The following is an 18,915-nucleotide window of genomic DNA, read 5'->3' as shown; positions in this document are numbered from 1 at the left end:
CCAATTTGAACACTTCACCTGAAGGCGACACTACTGAGCAAAGAGTTAAAAGGGTATGGGAAGGCATCAGTACTGTAGGTATGTATTTGTATGCGTGAACTTACCAAATGATACAGGAGGGCTGCATTAATCAGAATGAACACACAGTTAGATCTACAAGTCTACACCAGCAAACCGTAGTGTCTATCAAGAGTGTGTAAAGCACAAAATTATCTGAGGAGATGCGCACACTTGAGTTTTGAATGTGTATGCATCCATTGGGTTGACAAGGTGACCGTATTACTGCCACACCAGCGGTCACGAGTCATGACGGACTTCAAATTCCATGAGACCATTTAGTTACGGTAACTAGGCTTCTCCAAGCTCTGATGCTGCTGATGGTCATTAGTAGCCTACCAAACTTGCTAACTGCCTGGTACTCAGCACTCTATTGTCCCTCTAATCACTCTGACATCAATGCAAATGTAATCGAAAATCGAATCAAATACTTAATGAGAGCCCATGAGCTCACGTTGCGCAACACTTCTATAGGCTATGCATTTGCGTGAGAAAACAGAGTGATGGCCTCTACTAAAAAGAGGAGGATCCCATCAGCTTTCTATAGGCTAGGCCTACTATATTTATTTATCAACTTTCCTAATATTAAGCACATTGCTTTGCTTTACAACAGGAGTATAGCCTACCTGGCTGGCATGAAAATGAAACATGGGAAAAGCGTCCTCCATTTGCCATTTAAGTGCATAGTCCTCCATTCGCTATTTACGTGCATAGATGACATGTATTTCTTTTTCCCATGCCCCTGTTCCGAGACAGGTGTATGATTACGGTCCATTCTAAATCAAAATTAATATCACACATAGTATTTAGTATATGTAAAGACAAGATTAAATTAAGAAGTATGATGGTGACAATATTAGCCTATCACTTGTGAATGATATATTATCACTTGTGAATGATGCCCAGCGTAAGGCAAGAAACAGGGCATGCCTTTTTTTCTCTCGACTTTTTCCAATCATAGTCGCACACCTCATGTAGCCTAGCCCATAGGCCTTTATGTTTTAATAAGGTTTGTATCACAACTAAAGTGCCAAATAACCTCTTAAAATAAAGCACATTAATCCGCTTTATAACTGGCATACATAGGCTGCACATGAGTTTTAAGTTTGGGGAAGATAATTTTCACCATAAAAATGCACCTTTATAATAAAGATTGACATGCATAACCGCATTTGCGCTCACTTTTGAGAGAAGTGTTTACCTGCTAATTGGAACATTCACACTTATAGCCTACTGCTGTGTTCGCATTGCTGCGCTTAAAATGTGAACAAATTGCCTAATAGTTCAACATTTTAAGTTAAACAATCAGTTTCATTGCTTTTAAAAGTTTTTTTGATGCGAGTGGTTGTATTAATTTGGGCTCTATTGCATCCCACAACTGTCCCAGAGTATGTTTGGAATATTTATTTATTGCACAGAAGGACAAGTTGACCAATAGAATAGGTCAACTTCTGTACTATGGGGGATAGTAGATTGACATAGGCTAGTGCTTTTGCTGTTCGTTAGGCCTACTCATCTTGTTGGCTGATGAAAAGTAAATGTGGACAGTTCTTCTAACTTCTTCAATAAGCGCCTCGGAATTCTATAAGAGGGACGCGCGCAGTTGTGTCCCTGATGTGTCTTGTCTTCATTCACTTGTAGCCTACTTCTTAGCTGAAATGCCTGTTAGAAGGACCCGATCACGTGACAGGCATTGGCTACACCTGGGAGAACCATGTGAGGACGTGCTTCGGAGCAAGGCAGCTGGGAGAAGGGAATTATCATTAGACTATTATATTCAGCCCAAAGGCACAACGCCCACTTTGGCCACAAAAGGCATGGATTCTTTAGGGGGCATTTCGGCCACAAAAGGGGGCTGCCGCCGGGAAATTTCAGACCTGGTGAGAATATTATCAAGCGCTTGTCAAATTGTGAATGAGAGACTGATGAAGTGTGTGCAGCTTGCGACTTTTTTCAAATCATCATTAAGAGTCCCATCATGCAGCCTTAGAATGTATGAAAATCAAAACAAACAGTGCATTCTGGAAGTATTAAGACCCCTTGACTTTTTCCACATTTTGTTACATTACAGCCTTATTCTAAAATTGATTAAATTGTTTTCCCCCCTCTCATCAATCTATACACAATACCCCATAATGACAAAGAAATAACAGGTTAAGATGTTTTTACACATTTAAAATAAAAAACGGAAATATCACATTTACATAGGTATTCAGACCCTTTACTCAGTACTTTGTTGAAGCACCTTTGGCATCGATTACAGCCTCGAGTCTTCTTGGGTATGACGCTTCAAGCTTGGCACACCTGTATTTGGGGAGTTTCTCAGATTCTTCTCTGCAGATCCTCTCAAGCTCTGTCAGGTTGGATTGGGAGCGTCGCTGCACAGCTAATTTCAGGTCTCTCCAGAGATGTTCGATCGGGTTCAAGTCTGGGCTCTGGCTGGGCCACTCAAGGACATTCAGAGACTTTTCCCGAAAGCCATTCCTGCGTTATCTTGGCTGTGTGCTTAGGGTCATTGTCCTGTTGGAAGGTGAACCTTCTGGAGCAGGTTTTCATCAAGGATGTCTCTGTACTTTGCTCTGTTCATCTTTCCCTCGATCCTGACTAGTCCCCAGTCCCTGCCGCTGAAAGACATCCTCACAACATGATGCTGCCACCACCATGCTTCACCATAGGGATGTTGCCAGCTTTCCTCCAAACGTGACGCTTGGCATTCAGGCCAAAGAGTTCAATCTTGGTTTCATCAGACCAGAGAATCTTGTTTCTTATGGTCTGAGTCCTTTAGGTGCCTTTTGGTAAACTCCAAGCGGGCTGTCATGTGCCTTTTACTGAGGAGTGGCTTCGTCTGTCCACTCTACCATAAAGGCCTGATTGGTGGAGTGCTGCAGAGATGGTTGTCCTTCTGGAAGGTTCTCCCATCTCCACAGAGGAACTCTGGACCTCTGTCAGAGTGACCATCGGATTCTTGGTCACCTCCCTGACCAAAGGCCCTTCTCCACCGATTGCTCAGTTTGGCCGGGCGGCCAGCTCTAGGAAGAGTCTTTGTGGTTCCAAACTTATTCCTTTTAAGAATGATGGCGGCCACTGTGTTCTTGGGGACATTTAATGCTGCAAAAAGTTTTTGGTACCCTTCCCCAGATCTGTGCCTCGACACAATCCTGTCTCGGAGCTCTACGGACAATTCCTTCGACCTCATGGCTTGGTTTTTGCTCTGACATGCACTGTCAACTGTGGGACCTTATATAGACAGATGTGTGCCTTTCCAAATCATGTCCAATCAATTGAATTGACCACAGGTGGACTCCAAACAACTTGTAGAAACATCAAGGATGGAAACAGGACGCACCTGAGCTCAATTTCAAGTCTCATAGCAAAGGGTCTGAATACTTATGTAAATAAGGTTTTTCTGTTTATTTTTTAATACATTTGCAAACATTTCTAAAAACATGTTTTCGCTTTGTCATTATGGGGTATTGTGTGTAGATTGATGAGGAAATGTTTTTAATTAATCAATTTTAGAGTAAGGCTGTAATGTAACAAAATGTGGAAAAAGTCAAGGGGTCTGAATACTTTACGAATGCACTGTATAGCCCAACATTTGTATCACAACTAAAGTTGCATAAATAACTCTAAATTAAGCATATAGGAGTACCTGTTTCATTGTTAACCGCTCAACACAAAATAGCCGCATGTGCGCACTTCCTTTGAAATCGTTTGTAGAAAATATCCTTTCTATTTTATTCAGCTATGTTCAATTGTTTCTTCATACAATAAAATAATAAAAAATAATGCCATGGAATTCCAAGAAAATCTTGTCTGCTAAATGAACTAGTGTAGCCCACAGCCATATGGCATAGCCAGATCAGGACCAAAGATAAGGACAACTCAGAGAATGCTATTCTGTTCTTCTGAAATAGACTACATTTTCTTCAAATCATGTTTCTTTAGACCGGTCTAAAATAAATAATGGATTTATTGTGATGTTGTAGGCTATATTAAATGGATTTATTAGACTTTTTAAAATGTAGATGTTCCAAATGTCTGCATGCGTGGAAGCCAGGAGATGCTAAACGTATTTATGCTAATTACATACAATGGGGGAAAAAAGTATTTAGTCAGCCACCAATTGTGCAAGTTCTCCCACTTAAAAAGATGAGGCCTGTAATTTTCATCATAGGTACACGTCAACTATGACAGACAAAATGAGAAAAAAACATTGTAGGATTTTTAATGAATTTATTTGCAAATTATGGTGGAAAATAAGTATTTAGTCAATAACAAAAGTTTCTCAATACTTTGTTACATACCCTTTGTTGGCAATGACACAGGTCAAACGTTTTCTGTAAGTCTTCACAAGGTTTTCACACACTGTTGCTGGTATTTTGGCCCATTCCTCTATGCAGATCTCCTCTAGAGCAGTGATGTTTTGGGGCTGTCGCTGGGCAACACGGACTTTCAACTCCCTCCAAAGATGTTCTATGGGGTTGAGATCTGGAGACTGGCTAGGCCACTCCAGGACCTTGAAATGCTTCTTACGAAGCCACTCCTTCGTTGCCCGGGCGGTGTGTTTAGGATCATTGTCATGCTGAAAGACCCAGCCACGTTTCATCTTCAATGCCCTTGCTGATGGAAGGAGGTTTTCACTCAAAATCTCACGATACATGGCCCCATTCATTCTTTCCTTTACACGGATCAGTCGTCCTGGTCCCTTTGCAGAAAAACAGCCCCAAAGCATGATGTTTCCACCCCCATGCTTCACAGTAGGTATGGTGTTCTTTGGATGCAACTCAGCATTCTTTGTCCTCCAAACACGACGAGTTGAGTTTTTACCAAAAAGTTATATTTTGGTTTCATCTGACCATATGACATTCTCCCAATCGTGCCTCTTCTGGATCATCCAAATGCACTCTAGCAAACTTCAGACGGGCCTGGACATGTACTGGCTTAAGCAGGGGGGACACGTCTGGCACTGCAGGATTTGAGTCCCTGACGGCGTAGTGTGTTACTGATGGTAGGCTTTGTTACTTTGGTCCCAGCTCTCTGCAGGTCATTCACTAGGTCTCCCCGTGTGGTTCTGGGATTTTTGCTCACCGTTCTTGTGATCATTTTGACCCCACGGGGTGAGATCTTGCGTGGAGCCCCAGATCGAGGGAGATTATCAGTGGTTCCATTTCCTAATAATTGCTCCCACAGTTGATTTCTTCAAACCAAGCTGCTTACCTATTGCAGATTCAGTCTTCCCAGCCTGGTGCAGGTCTACAATTTTGTTTCTGGTGTCCTTTGACAGCTCTTTGGTCTTGGCCATAGTGGAGTTTGGAGTGTGACTGTTTGAGGTTGTGGACAGGTGTCTTTTATACTGATAACAAGTTCAAACAGGTGCCATTAATACAGGTAACGAGTGGAGGACAGAGGATCCTCTTAAAGAAGAAGTTACAGGTCTGTGAGAGCCAGAAATCTTGCTTGTTTGTAGGTGACCAAATACTTATTTTCCACCATAATTTGCAAATAAATTCATAAAAATCCTACAATTTGATTTTCTGGATTTTATTTCCTCAATTTGTCTGTCATGGTTGACGTGTACCTATGATGAAAATTACAGGCCTCTCATCTTTTTAAGTGGGAGAACTTGCACAATTGGTGGCTGACTAAATACTTTTTTCCCCCAGCTGTGTACATTTAAGTAATTTAGCAGACGCTCTTATCCAGAGCGACTTACAGTTAGTGAGTGCATACATTATTAAAAATTGTTCATACTGGAATCGAACCCACAACCCTGGCGTTGCAAATGCCATGCTCTACCAACTGAGCTACATCCCTGCCGGCCATTCCCTCCCCCCTCCCTGGACGACGCTGGGCCAATTGTGCGCCGCCCCATGGGTCTCCCGGTCGCGGCCGGCTACAAAGAGCCTGGATTCGAACCAGGATCTCTAGTGGCACAGCTAGCACTGCTTAGACCACTGCGCCACTCGGGAGAAGATTAACGGTGAATTACCGTGAGACGAGTTGTTATTTGCTTGACAATCACCAGCTGACAAAATGTAATGACCGCCACAGCCCTAGTCCTACCAGCCACAGCCTCCACATACAAGTGCCTGTGTACTGTGTAGACATCTTACTGGGTTACACAGACGAGTCTTACATTGTTTTCCATGATGTCAGTTTCAGAGAAAGGCAACAAGGAGGAGAGAGAGATCAGTTGTGTGTGTAGGATTTAAAACAGACACACACAAACACACATTCTTTGCTAAGGGTGCGCAAAGACCGCAAGCTCTCTGCTATTCTATTGGGCACTCTTCACACAAGACACCACAACATATCAAATGGAGAGTCCAGGAGCCAGACCCATGCACCTAGTACAGCACACTATCCAACAGGATACACACAAACCAAACCTTAGATTAGTTGTCAAACACAAAAAAATCAATAGTTATGTATCAGTTCATGCCATCACACAGGCATCAGCCCATACAAGTCACTGGAGGTTGGTGGCACCTTAATTGGGGAGGACGGGCTCGAGGTAATGGCTGGAGCGGAATTAGTGGAATGGCATCAGATACGTCAAACACATGGTTTGACGCTCCATTCAAGACATTATTATGAGCCATCCACCCCTCTGCAGCCTCCACTGATACAAGTCCTCTCAGGTCTCAGTGAGCCAGAATACATCTGGTCAGACTGTTCTACAGCAGGGCTGTCCCCCGTCCCACCATGCAGCTGCTCTATATCAACAAAACCATCTCACACAGGACAAGACACCATCATCATGAGTCAAACCATCTCACACAGGACAAGACACCATCATCATGAGTCAAACCATCTCACACAGGACATGACACCATCATCATGAGTCAAACCATCTCACACAGGACATGACACCATCATCATGAGTCAAACCATCTCACACAGGACATGACACCATCATCATGAGTCAAACCATCTCACACAGGACAGCTGGTCGCATTTTGGCAGAATCTACTAGTCATGCATAGGATTATGGGTTATAGATGTTAGGTGTTAATTGATGGGACTATCATCCACAGACTGGACTGCTACTGTGTGTTAGTATCACAGCATTGCATTCATGGAGGAAATTATGTTATGAAGGAGTGTGGGTTTGGACATGGGGTGGTGACAGATTCCCATAGAAATAGATGGTTCTTAGGAGTTTATGGATATAGAACAATGTTGCACCTAAATAATCACTGGAGGATTGTAGTAGTGGAACCTGAACCATTAGTTTTTGCTAGACACTGTGCTTCTGCCTCTGCATTGTTGCTTGCTCTTTGGGGTTTTAGGCTGGTATCTGTGAAGCACAGCTGCTGATGTAAAAAAGGGCTTTATAAAATACATTTGATTGATCGATTGAACCTCAGCCTGTGTAGGGACAACTTTGTCTTACACTGTATAATGATATAATTAAGCAGAAAGAAAAAAAACCTGTCCCCAACGTGTCTTGCTTGCTTTCGTTGATTGTCCCGTTTCTGCCCTGCTGGTTCTAAACTTCAGAATATGTTATTATTTGGCCACAGCAACAACTTTCTAATGCCTTTATCATGGTATAAGAAAACATCGTTCCACATTTTAGCAAATGCACAGCAGTCTCTAATAATAGCCAGCGGTTGAAGCAAATAAATGCTGGGCGTTCAAAATAAGTTTAATGGTTACATTGTGTATATAAATTTAGCCTATAGTGTTAAAAAAAAATTGTACAACACTTAAAGATAATATTATTCAGTAACATAGCATATATGTCTAGAATGATGGGCTATGCCCATTGAAATAGTGATCATTCTAGTTCTGTGGTTGTACCATCCCCGGTCTCCAGATAACTCTGGTCAGACAGACGGGACTTTAGTGTAGCCTTGTGCTCTATGAAATACAATTAGGGATCGCTAGACAAAAAAATCATTCAGTCCAAAGAGCAAAACATACTGTAGAAAATACAGGGGTATGAAAGAGGTTTAACATGTACAGTACACACAGTAGAATATACACCAGTGGACAAAACATTAGGAACACCATCCTAATATTGAGTTGCAAAATCATTCTTTAACCCGTCTCCTCCCCTTCATCTACACTGATTGAAGTGGATTTAACACCTGACATCAATAAGGGATCATAGCTTTCACCTGGATTCACCTGGTCAGTCTGTCATGGAAAGAGCAGGTGTTCCTAATGTTTTGTAAACTATGTAAATGTATGTTCTAGAATACATTTGAGGAAAGAAGAGAACAGCGTCCTGATACTTACCCCATCCACTTCCCTGTGTGGGTTCAGCCGGTTGTACACTGCTTCCATAACACTGTGTCTGAGGGGTGGACACAGTGAGAGAAGTCAATACACCCTCTAGAAGTTAATTCACACAGGTGACAGATCAAATCAATCCCTCAAATCAATCCCCCTCTTACTCCTTGACATGACTAATACATTCTTTCTGTAATTCTTTTTTTTTTACTAAACCATTTACCCCAAGGAGGACATTTACACAGGAGCTAATCAGCATGTGAGTAATGACTGATGTGTAACTGGGAAGGTAGAGAGACTATAGACTAGAGACCAGACATTAGAGACTAGAGCATGGGTGGGGAAACCTTTTGGCTCAAGGGCCACATTGAGTTTTTGAAACCAAGTGATGGGCCACATAATGCAGTACCAGTCAAAAGTTTGGACACACCTAATCATTCAAGGGTTTTTCTTAATTTTTTCACATTGTAGAATAATAGTGAAGACATCAAAACTATGAAATAACACATACGGAATATATTTTATATTAGAGATTCTTAAAATAGCCACCATTTGCCTTGATGACAGCTTTGCACACTCTTGGCATTCTCTCAACCAGCTTCATGAGGTAGTCACATGGAATGAATTTCAATTAACAGGTGTGCCTTCTTAAAAGTGAATTTGTGATTTTTTTTCCCTTCTTAATGCGTTTGAGCCAATCAGTTGTGTTGTGACAAGGTAGGGGGGTATACAGAAGATAGCCCTATTTGGTAAAAGACCAAGTCCATACCTGGGGGCAGGTAGCTTAGTGGTAAAGAGCGTTGTGCCAGTAACCGAAAGGTCGCTGGTTCTAATCCCCGAGCCAACTAGGTGAAAAATCTGTCGGTGTGCCCTTGAGCAAGGCACTTAACCCTAATTGCTCCTGTAAGTTGCTCTGGATAAGAGCGTCTGCTAAATGACTTAAAATGTAAACGGCAAGAACAGCTCAAATAAGCAAAGAGAAACAACAGTCCATCATTACTTTAAGACATGAAGGTCAGTCAACACGAAACATTTAAAGAACTTTGAACGTTTTTAAGTGCAGTCGCAAAAACCATCAAGCGCTATCATGAAACTGGCTCTCATGAGGACCGCCACATGAAAGGAAGACCCAGTTACCTCTGCTGCAGATGATACGTTCATTAGAGTTACCAGCCTCAGAAATCGCAGCACAAATAAATGCTTCACAGAGTTAAAGTAACAGACACTTCAACTTAAACTGTTCACAGGAGACTGTATGAATCAGGTCTTCATGGTTGAATTTCTGCAAAGAAACCACTACTAAAGGACACCAATAATAAGAAGAGACCTGCTTAAGCCAAGAAACACGAGCAATGGACATTAGACCGGTGGAAATTTGTCCTTTGGTCTAGAGTCCAAATTTGAGATTTTTGGTTCCAACTGCCATGTCTTTGTGAGACTATCATTTGTTTTTCAACAGGACAATGACCCAACACACCTCTAGGCTGTGTAAGGGCTATTTTACCAAGAAGCAGAGAGATGGAGTGCTGCATCAGATGACCTGGCCTCCACAATCCCCTGACCTCAAACCAATTGAGATGGTTTGGGATGAGTCGGACGGCCGAGTGAAGGAAAAGCAGTCACCAAGTGCTCAGCATATGTGGGAACTCCTTCAAGACTGTTGGAAAAGCATTCCAGGTGAAGCTGGTTGAGAGAATGCCAAGAGTGTGCAAAGCTGTCATCAAGGCAAAGGGTGGCTATTTGAAGAATCTCAAATATATTTAGATTTGTTTAACACTTTTTTGGTTACTACATGATTCCATGTGTTATTTCAAAGTTGATGTCTTCACTATTAATCTACAATGTAGAAAATAGTAACAAATAAAGAAAAACCCTTGAATGAGTAGGTGTCCAAACTTGACAGGTACTGTACATGCGTGATAAAACATGTGAAGCCTTTATTGATTTTCACATTGACACGCAACTACTAGTGTACTGTAGGTGTACATATGCTTGCAGAACAATTCTACCCTTGTACATTCTCTACCCTTGTTTTTTGTGAACACATTTTTCACAAAATTGATATAATTTATAACATGACAGACATTCAAACACACAGATCCTGCAACTCCACCCTTGTAAAGTACAATCAAACCTACAGTCACAATATGCAAACTTAAAAATAGATATATATTATATGACTGGAGATGCAAAATGTAACAGCAGATGTGTAAAAAAAAAATGTTCTAAAGTTTGAGTGAAACACATGGTAAGAGCATCCGTTTCAATTGGAATTGTCTGTTTTTGAAGCATATTATGGAACAATTCTCATCTCCATTGTGAGCCATATTTACAGTTATCCAATCACCTCAGCCCAAATCTCACTGACTAGTTATTACCTGTATCCAAGTGCATTGCTGGATAATTCTCACTGCATAACCATCACCATGAAAAAGCATCATCCTAGTCGACCCCAGTCACTGTTATTACATTGATATTTTAGTCATTTAGCAGACGCTCTTATCCAGAGCGACTTAGTTAGTGAGTGCATACATTTTCATACTGGCTCCCCGTGGGAATCGAACCCACAACCCTGGCATTGCAAACGCCATGCTCTACCAACTGAGCTACACAGTTATTCAAGTCTTAATGTGAACCGGCTGCTCATTTGTCTGGAGAACAACATAAGTTTGGCCTTGAATGCTTTCATGTTGGAATACAGTTAATGCACAAAAAAACACATCTCCCTGCAGTTTCACATTTAGATCGTTCAGATGCCCCAATACAGTGGGGGGGAAAAGTATTTAGTCAGCCACCAATTGTGCAAGTTCTCCCACTTAAAAAGATGAGAGGCCTGTAATTTTCATCACAGGCAAACGTCAACTATGACAGACAAAATTAGGAAATAAAGTCCAGAAAATCACATTGTAGGATTTTTTATGAATTTATTTGCAAATTATGGTGGAAAAGAAGTATTTGGTCAATAACAAAAGTTTCTCAATACTTTGTTATATACCCTTTGTTGGCAATGACACAGGTCAAACGTTTTCTGTAAGTCTTCACAAGGTTTTCACACACTGTTGCTGGTATTTTGGCCCATTCCTCCATGCAGATCTCCTCTAGAGCAGTGATGTTTTGGGGCTGTCGCTGGGCAACACGGACTTTCAACTCCCTCCAAAGATTTTCTATGGGGTTGAGATCTGGAGACTGGCTAGGCCACTCCAGGACCTTGAAATGCTTCTTACGAAGCCACTCCTTCGTTGCCCGTGCGGTGTGTTTGGGATCATTGTCATGCTGAAAGACCCAGCCACGTTTCATCTTCAATGCCCTTGCTGATGGAAGGAGGTTTTCACTCAAAATCTCACGATACATGGCCCCATTCATTCTTTCCTTTACACGGATCAGTCGTCCTGGTCCCTTTGCAGAAAAACAGCCCCAAAGCATGATGTTTCCACCCCCATGCTTCACAGTAGGTATGGTGTTCTTTGGATGCAACTCAGCATTCTTTGTCCTCCAAACACGACGAGTGTTCTATTTTGGTTTCATCTGACCATATGACATTCTCCCAATCCTCTTCTGGATCATCCAAATGCACTCTAGCAAACTTCAGACGGGCCTGGACATGTACTCGCTTAAGCAGGGGGACACGTCTGGCACTGCAGGATTTGAGTCCCTGGCGGCGTAGTGTGTTACTGATGGTAGGCTTTGTTACTTTGGTCCCAGCTCTCTGCAGGTCATTCACTAGGTCCCCCCGTGTGGTTCTGGGATTTTTGCTCACCGTTCTTGTGATCATTTTGACCCCACGGGGTGAGATCTTGCGTGGAGCCCCAGATCGAGGGAGATTATCAGTGGTCTTGTATGTCTTCCATTTCCTAATAATTGCTCCCACAGTTGATTTCTTCAAACCAAGCTGCTTACCTATTGCAGATTCAGTCTTCCCAGCCTGGTGCACGTCTACAATTTTGTTTCTGGTGTCCTTTGACAGCTCTTTGGTCTTGGCCGTAGTGGAGTTTGGAGTGTGACTGTTTGAGGTTGTGGACAGGTGTCTTTTATACTGATAACAAGTTCAAACAGGTGCCATTAATACAGGTAACGAGTGGAGGACAGAGGAGCCTCTTAAAGAAGGAGTTACAGGTCTGTGAGAGCCAGAAATCTTGCTTGTTTGTAGGTGACCAAATACTTATTTTCCACCATAATTTGCAAATAAATTCATTAAAAATCCTACAATGTGATTTTCTGGATTTCTTTTTCTCAATTTGTCTGTCATAGTTGACGTGTACATATGATGAAAATTACAGGCCTCTCTCATCTTTTTAAGTGGGAGAACTTGCACAATTGGTGGCTGACTAAATACTTTTTTCCCCCCACTGTATGTCCACACCGAAAACAAAGTCGCCCAGCCAGTCTGTCTTTCACCTCGGAGAAGTCGTCGGCTTTACCAACCGTATCGAGGAACATACCCATCTCCCCTCTCAGTTCCCACACACAGCGAAATACTTTTCCCAGGCTTAGCCAGCATCCTGGTGCTCTGCCTCTGTGTCATTGAGCAGCTGAATGAACTGACGATGGTTAAGCCCCCTTGCCCGTATAAAGTTGACAAGTTTTACAACCACTTTGACAACATTTTCCAACACACTTTCAGCATGCTTGCTGGAAAAATGACGATTGAGATTATATTCCTTAAAAACGGCAACACTTTCTTGTCCAATATTAGCAAAAAAGTATTTTGCTGTCCATTCTCCTTTAAACACACGACATTCAGAGTCCACTTTCCTCATTTTCGCAGCACTCACTTTTCATGTCAAAGGTCATCAAGCAATGAAGTGGCTATGATGACTGAGCGCATTCTGAATCTGACTGTAGGCCCAAATACAGAGAGCGCTGCCAGGCTACAGCGCCATCTATTGGAGGTTGTTTGTTTATCATGGAATGAGTAATTTTAGAACAAAAATCGTAAAATAAATGTATTGCGGGCCGGATTGAAGTACTTTGTCCCCCCCCCCCCAATTGTGAAACATTAATACAAATAAATCTGCCAATTAAACTATTGTATTGTTTTTTAATGTTTGTGTGTGAGGAAGACGATTAGTGATTAAGTCAGTAGCTTAACCTAGCCTGTTAATGTTAGCTAGCTACTAGCGGAAATAATTTCTGCTAAAAGTAAGATAGAGATTAGCATCCAAATGTCTAAGAGACAAAAACTATCAGGAAGCAAATATATTTTTTAAACGAACGAGAAAAGAGGCAGAATCTCTAAACCAAAGAGATTCAACCACCGAGGACAGGCCGTTCATTCGCCCAGACGGACGAACCCCCGTTCAATGGTTCTAGCAGCGAAGAGGGCGAACCGGAGGAGTCCGAGACATCCACTTCCACCGATGACGACAGCTCTCTGGGTGGACAAGAACAGTTGGTTGCATCAGGCCTAGCCACACCTCCAAACAATGCCAGAAGGGACCCTACTATCTAGGACCCGGACTCAGATTCGTCGCTCCACGTCCCCGATGACAGTGGTGGTGCTGATGCTGAAGGATATCAATCAGAGGGCCTTTTTTCGGCCATGCAGCGCGCACATGCTGAACCTGGTTCTCTCTGATGCAGCATCATGTTGCTTGGAGTTTTTAACACCATCCAAGAGATTTATACATTTTTATGTTGCGGCTGAGTTTTTAACACCATCCAAGAGATTTATACATTTTTATCCGGATCCACACATCGCTGGGACGTGCTGAAAGAGAGAGTGAAATCCCTCAGGCACCACGAGATGGGAGAGCTGGGTGGAGGCTATGAAACCTGTGCGTTACAAAATCAACCTCCAAGAAGCAGTGCATGGTTTTGCTGCCAGGAAGGCCAGGCGAGTCAACTTGTCTTTGAAAAGGTAAGCGTTGATCATAAACTCGCATTAATTCTATCACCAAGTAATTTGTAAGATTACTCAATTATCCATCACCTGTTTACTCTGTAATTTTTAGACTTAGACTACATCCTAATCTCTCTCTCTGATTATTTGATTTCAGGACCATGGACAGCTACCGAGAGAAAACATCGCTGACTGCAATGCAGCACCACAGCAGAGGACAGAGGCCACTCTCGGCGGGCCACGAAATGAAGAAATGCGGAAACTGATGTTCGACAATAAAATTCGATATGTAAATAAACGAAATTCGTTAAGGCTGGGTCATTGACAGAAAGCTTATTTTACACTGCTCCAGCGAAACAATCCCCGCCATGCATTTATGAAAGCACTTGTTTCCAAAACTCAAATTATCTCACTCTTTTTACAGTTCTACAGGAATATTAAATGATATGTTAAATAAAAAAGTGTTATTTTTATGGTAACAATTGTGGGGTCGTGCAATGTGTGATAACAGGTGTCATATTATTAGTAAGAAACTCTGTTTCCTACTATAGACAGCTGGCTGCATAGTTATAGCAACATTGTAACTCTCTGATGCAGGGGTTAAAGTAAAATTCTTTTTTGCACGGTAAGGGACCTCCTATATGTGCACGAGCACCAAAATGTTTTATGGGCCTAATCATAGAACTGCAGCCTATTTCTTCCTATTCAAAAACGTGGTAGGCCTACCTGTTTGACAAACACAATTATGCTATCCATAGATGCCAAATCCTCCAATACTGTCGAATGCACTCCTTAAATACCTCCGTGTCTGGGAAGGGCTTGGTGTGTTGGGGTGTTTGGGCTCGAATTGAGTGAGGGTATCCCATACCCTTTGTTAAAGAAAAGGGCAAAAGGGATACCTATTGTTATCTTTATATTTAGAAATAAATACATAAAAAGTATCCAGATTATATAAAGCGTTCTATAACAATGCTTAACTCCGTGATGCCTTACGGTAGAAACAAGCTTTAAAATACACGAAAGATGCATATGGGGACATATTGACTCCTCTCTATGGCATTCTGAAGCTGAGCTGCAGCCTATAATATTCAAGGAGACAAACAAATGTACTTTGCTATTCTGTCCCTATTAATTGAGCTTTTCACTTTCTGAGAAGAGAAGATGTATGATTAAACCCAGGCGGCTTTTAGGGAAGCACTTCTGTTGTTGGGTTATGCAATGGAGGAGTAGCCAGCAGTTGAAGCTTACAATTTTCTGCTTCGATAGAGCGTCTGTCTGGGTGGAAAGGTACATTTTGAAAGTGCCATGCTTAGATTCATAAGGATGTCTAAGTGCCATGCTTAGATTCATAAGGATGTCTAAGATTATATATTATATTATATTAAATGATATGCAAACAGCTGTTGCAAACAAGACACTGGTTTGACATGGGAGAAATATGGTAAGAATGTTTATTTCTCTGTCCATTCTTCCCTGAAATTTCTATTTCATTATCCACCTTCTTTAGAGACTGTTTCAGCCCAACATATTATTTTGATTGCAAGCAGTTTTTCCCCAATCAACGCACACAGAACTATAAATAAACAAATTTAATAGAGACATTGGTGATTTTATCAATGTAATCAGATTGAAAATATTAGGCTGTGTTATTGACATTGTACTGATTATTTAGCCTACTATTTGTAGCATAGGCAGATGGATTGGGCTGCTATTATGTTCTGTTCCTCCGATTTTTAGCGGAGAAAAAAATTGGCCAAGGCCAAACCTACTGCCGACCTCTGCTTACATAGTTTAGCGAGGATAGGAGGGGGGCGGCAGTTTTTTTTGTCTTGCCTAGGGCGGCAGAACTTCCAGGGCCGGCCCTGAAGTGGTCAATACACCTGGGTAAAATAAAGTTGTGTTTTGGAGGAAGCAGACGAAGAGCTAGGAGAAACAGATTGGTGAAGGGGGAGAGAGCTTGATAGTGGGGTAATTACTGCTGCTAGCTAACTTTTGATGTAAACAATGTGGCCGTCAAACATTGGACTCGTATGCTAGCTACATTTAATTTAGTTATATTGTTGGCTGTCGTGAGAGAAATTCATCTATCTAGAACAACTTACGAGGTAAACTGATTTTACACTACCTTCACATCACACTAGCTGTGTGGTTATTTGCTGTGCTAACCAAATGTAGCCAACACCATCAGAGCAAATGGATAATAAACATAATAAATCGTGAAATAAACTTTGTCTGATGATTTTGTTTAGTGGATATGGTAGCAAGTTCAGTTTTCTGGTTGGATCAAGAAACACGAACATGTTATTTTTTGCAAGCCAACTAACTTGCAGCGCTGGATGTTTACTGGGGAACCTCTTGGTTGCGTGTGCATATAGAATGTGTTATTGTTTTGACAGTTGAAAAGGTCTATAGACTAGACTAAACACTAGACTATTGACTAGAGATTAGACACTATAGAGTAGACAGTAGAGGGAGGGGCAGGGCTCTTACTTGCTGGCGAGGCCTCCCCCTGGTGGCAGGTTGGGGATGCTCTCTGAGGACAGGTTTCTCATGACCGTCACCAGGTCTGGAATACCATCCTCTCCCGCCTTCTCTATGATCTCTGAGAGGGGGAGAGAGACAGAGAGGGGGAGAGAGACAGAGAGGGGGAGAGAGAGAGAGAGAGAGAGAGGTGGAGACAGAGGGAGACAGAGAGAGAGAGGGAGACAGAGAGAGAGAGGTGGAGACAGAGGGAGAGAGAGAGAGAGAGACAGAGGGAGAGAGAGAGAGAGAGAGAGAGAGAGAGAGAGAGAGAGAGTGGAGACAGAGAGAGAGAGGTGGAGACAGAGGGAGAGAGAGGTGGAGACAGATGGAGAGAGAGGTGGAGACAGAGAGAGACAGAGAGAGGTGGAGACAGAGAGAGACAGAGAGAGGTGGAGACAGAGAGAGACAGAGAGAGACAGAGAGAGGTGGAGACAGAGAGAGACAGAGAGAGGTGGAGACAGAGGGAGGGAGAGAGAGAGCGAGGTGGAGACAGAGGGAGGGAGAGAGAGAGCGAGGTAGAGAGAGAGAGAGAGAGAGAGACAGAGAGACAGAGAGAGAGAGAGACAGAGAGAGAGAGAGAGAAAGGTGGAGACAGAGGGAGAGAGAGAGAGAGGTGGAGACAGAGAGAGGTGGGGAGACAGAGAGACAGAGAGGTGGAGACAGAGACAGAGAGAGAGGGGTGGACAGAGGGCGACAGTAGGGTGGAGACAGAGGCGTGGAGAGAGAGAGGGGTGGAGACAGAGGGAGAGAGAGAGAGGTGGAGACAGAGGGAGAGAGAGAGAGGTGGAGACAGGGAGAGAGAGAGAGAGAGAGAGGTGGAAACAGAGGGAGAGGGAGAGAGAGGTGGAGACAAAGAGAGAGAGGAGGTGGAGACAGAGGGAGAGAGAGAGAGAGAGAGGGTGGAGACAGAGAGAGAGAGAGAGGTGGAGACAGGGGGAGAGAGGTGGAGACAGGGGAGAGAGGTGGAGACAGGGGAGAGAGGTGGAGACAGGGGAGAGAGGTGGAGACAGGGGGAGAGAGAGAGGTGGAGACAGGGAGAGAGAGAGGTGGAGACAGGGAGAGAGAGAGGTGGTGACAGGGAGAGAGAGAGGTGGAGACAGGGAGAGAGAGAGAGGTGGAGACAGAGAGAGAGAGGTGGAGACAGAGAGAGAGAGGTGGAGACAGAGAGAGAGAGAGAGGTGGAGACAGAGGGGAGAAAGAGAGAGAGGTGGAGACATATGAGAGAGAGAGAGAGGGAGGTGGAGAAAAAGAGAGAGAGAGAGAGGTGGAGACAAAAGAGAGAGGTGGAGACAGAGGGAGAGAGGTGGAGACAGGGAGAGAGAGAGAGGTGGAGACAGAGAGAGAGAGGTGGAGACAGATGAGAGAGAGAGAGAGGTGGAGACAGATGAGAGAGAGAGAGAGGTGGAGACAGATGAGAGAGAGAGAGGTGGAGACAGATGAGAGAGAGAGAGAGAGAGGTGGAGACAGATGAGAGAGAGAGAGGTGGAGACAGATGAGAGAGAGAGAGAGAGAGAGAGAGAGAGAGAGTGGAGACAGATGAGAGAGAGAGAGAGAGGTGGAGACAGAGGGAGAGAGAGAGGTGGAGTCAGAGGGAGAGAGAGAGGTGGAGACAGAGGGAGAGAGAGAGGTGGAGACAGAGGGAGAGAGAGGTGGAGACACAGAGAGAGAGAGAGAGAGAGAGAGGTGGAGACAGAGGGGAGAAAGAGAGAGAGGTGGAGACAGATAGGAAAGAGAGAGAGAGTGGAGACAGAGGAGAGAGAGGTGGAGACAGAGGAGAGAGAGGTGGAGACAGAGGAGAGAGAGAAGGAGACAGAGGAGAGAGAGAGAGAGGTGGAGACAGAGGAGAGAGAGAGAAAGAGAGAGAGGTGGAGACAGAGAGAGAGAGAGAGGGGTGGAGAAAGAGAAAGAGAGAGGTGAGACAGAGAAAGAGAGGTGGAGACAGAGGGAGGGAGAGAGAGGTGGAGACAGAGGGGAGAGAGAGAGGGGTGGAGACAGAGGAGAGAGAGGTGGAGACAGAGGAGAGAGAGAGAGAGAGAGAGAGAGGTGGAGACAGAGGAGAGAGAGAGAGAGAGAAAGGTGGAGCAGAGAGAAAGGTGGAGACAGAGGGAGAGAGAGAGAGAAAGGTGGAGCAGAGAGAAAGGTGGAGACAGAGGGAGAGAGAGAGGTGGAGACAGAGGGAGAGAGAGAGAGAGAGGTGGAGACAGAGGAGAGAGAGAGAGGTGGAGACAGAGAGAGAGGGGTGGAGACAGAGA

The 18,915-nt window shown here is 43.5% G+C and overlaps 1 protein-coding gene across 3 annotated transcripts in view; it reads right to left on the bottom strand.

Annotated features, from left to right (window-relative positions):
- The window catches only part of LOC121578142 (protein phosphatase 1B-like), a 57,223-nt gene that overhangs the window by 2,692 nt on the left and 35,616 nt on the right, over positions 1-18,915 (bottom strand). For 2 of the 3 annotated variants that reach the window (XM_041892278.2, XM_041892299.2), the window contains exons 4-6: positions 16,631-16,742; positions 8,308-8,365; positions 105-121 (exon numbers count right to left, since the gene is read on the bottom strand). In XM_041892278.2, coding sequence (XP_041748212.1) covers positions 105-121; positions 8,308-8,365; positions 16,631-16,742 — 187 coding nt within the window. The remainder of the gene's footprint in view (positions 1-104; positions 122-8,307; positions 8,366-16,630; positions 16,743-18,915) is intronic. The other variant, XM_041892289.2, reaches the window with a different exon arrangement.

This window comes from Coregonus clupeaformis, chromosome 1 (genome assembly GCF_020615455.1).
Source record: "Coregonus clupeaformis isolate EN_2021a chromosome 1, ASM2061545v1, whole genome shotgun sequence".
Taxonomy (NCBI): domain Eukaryota; kingdom Metazoa; phylum Chordata; class Actinopteri; order Salmoniformes; family Salmonidae; genus Coregonus; species Coregonus clupeaformis.
This window is presented reverse-complemented; position numbering and strand designations above follow the sequence as displayed.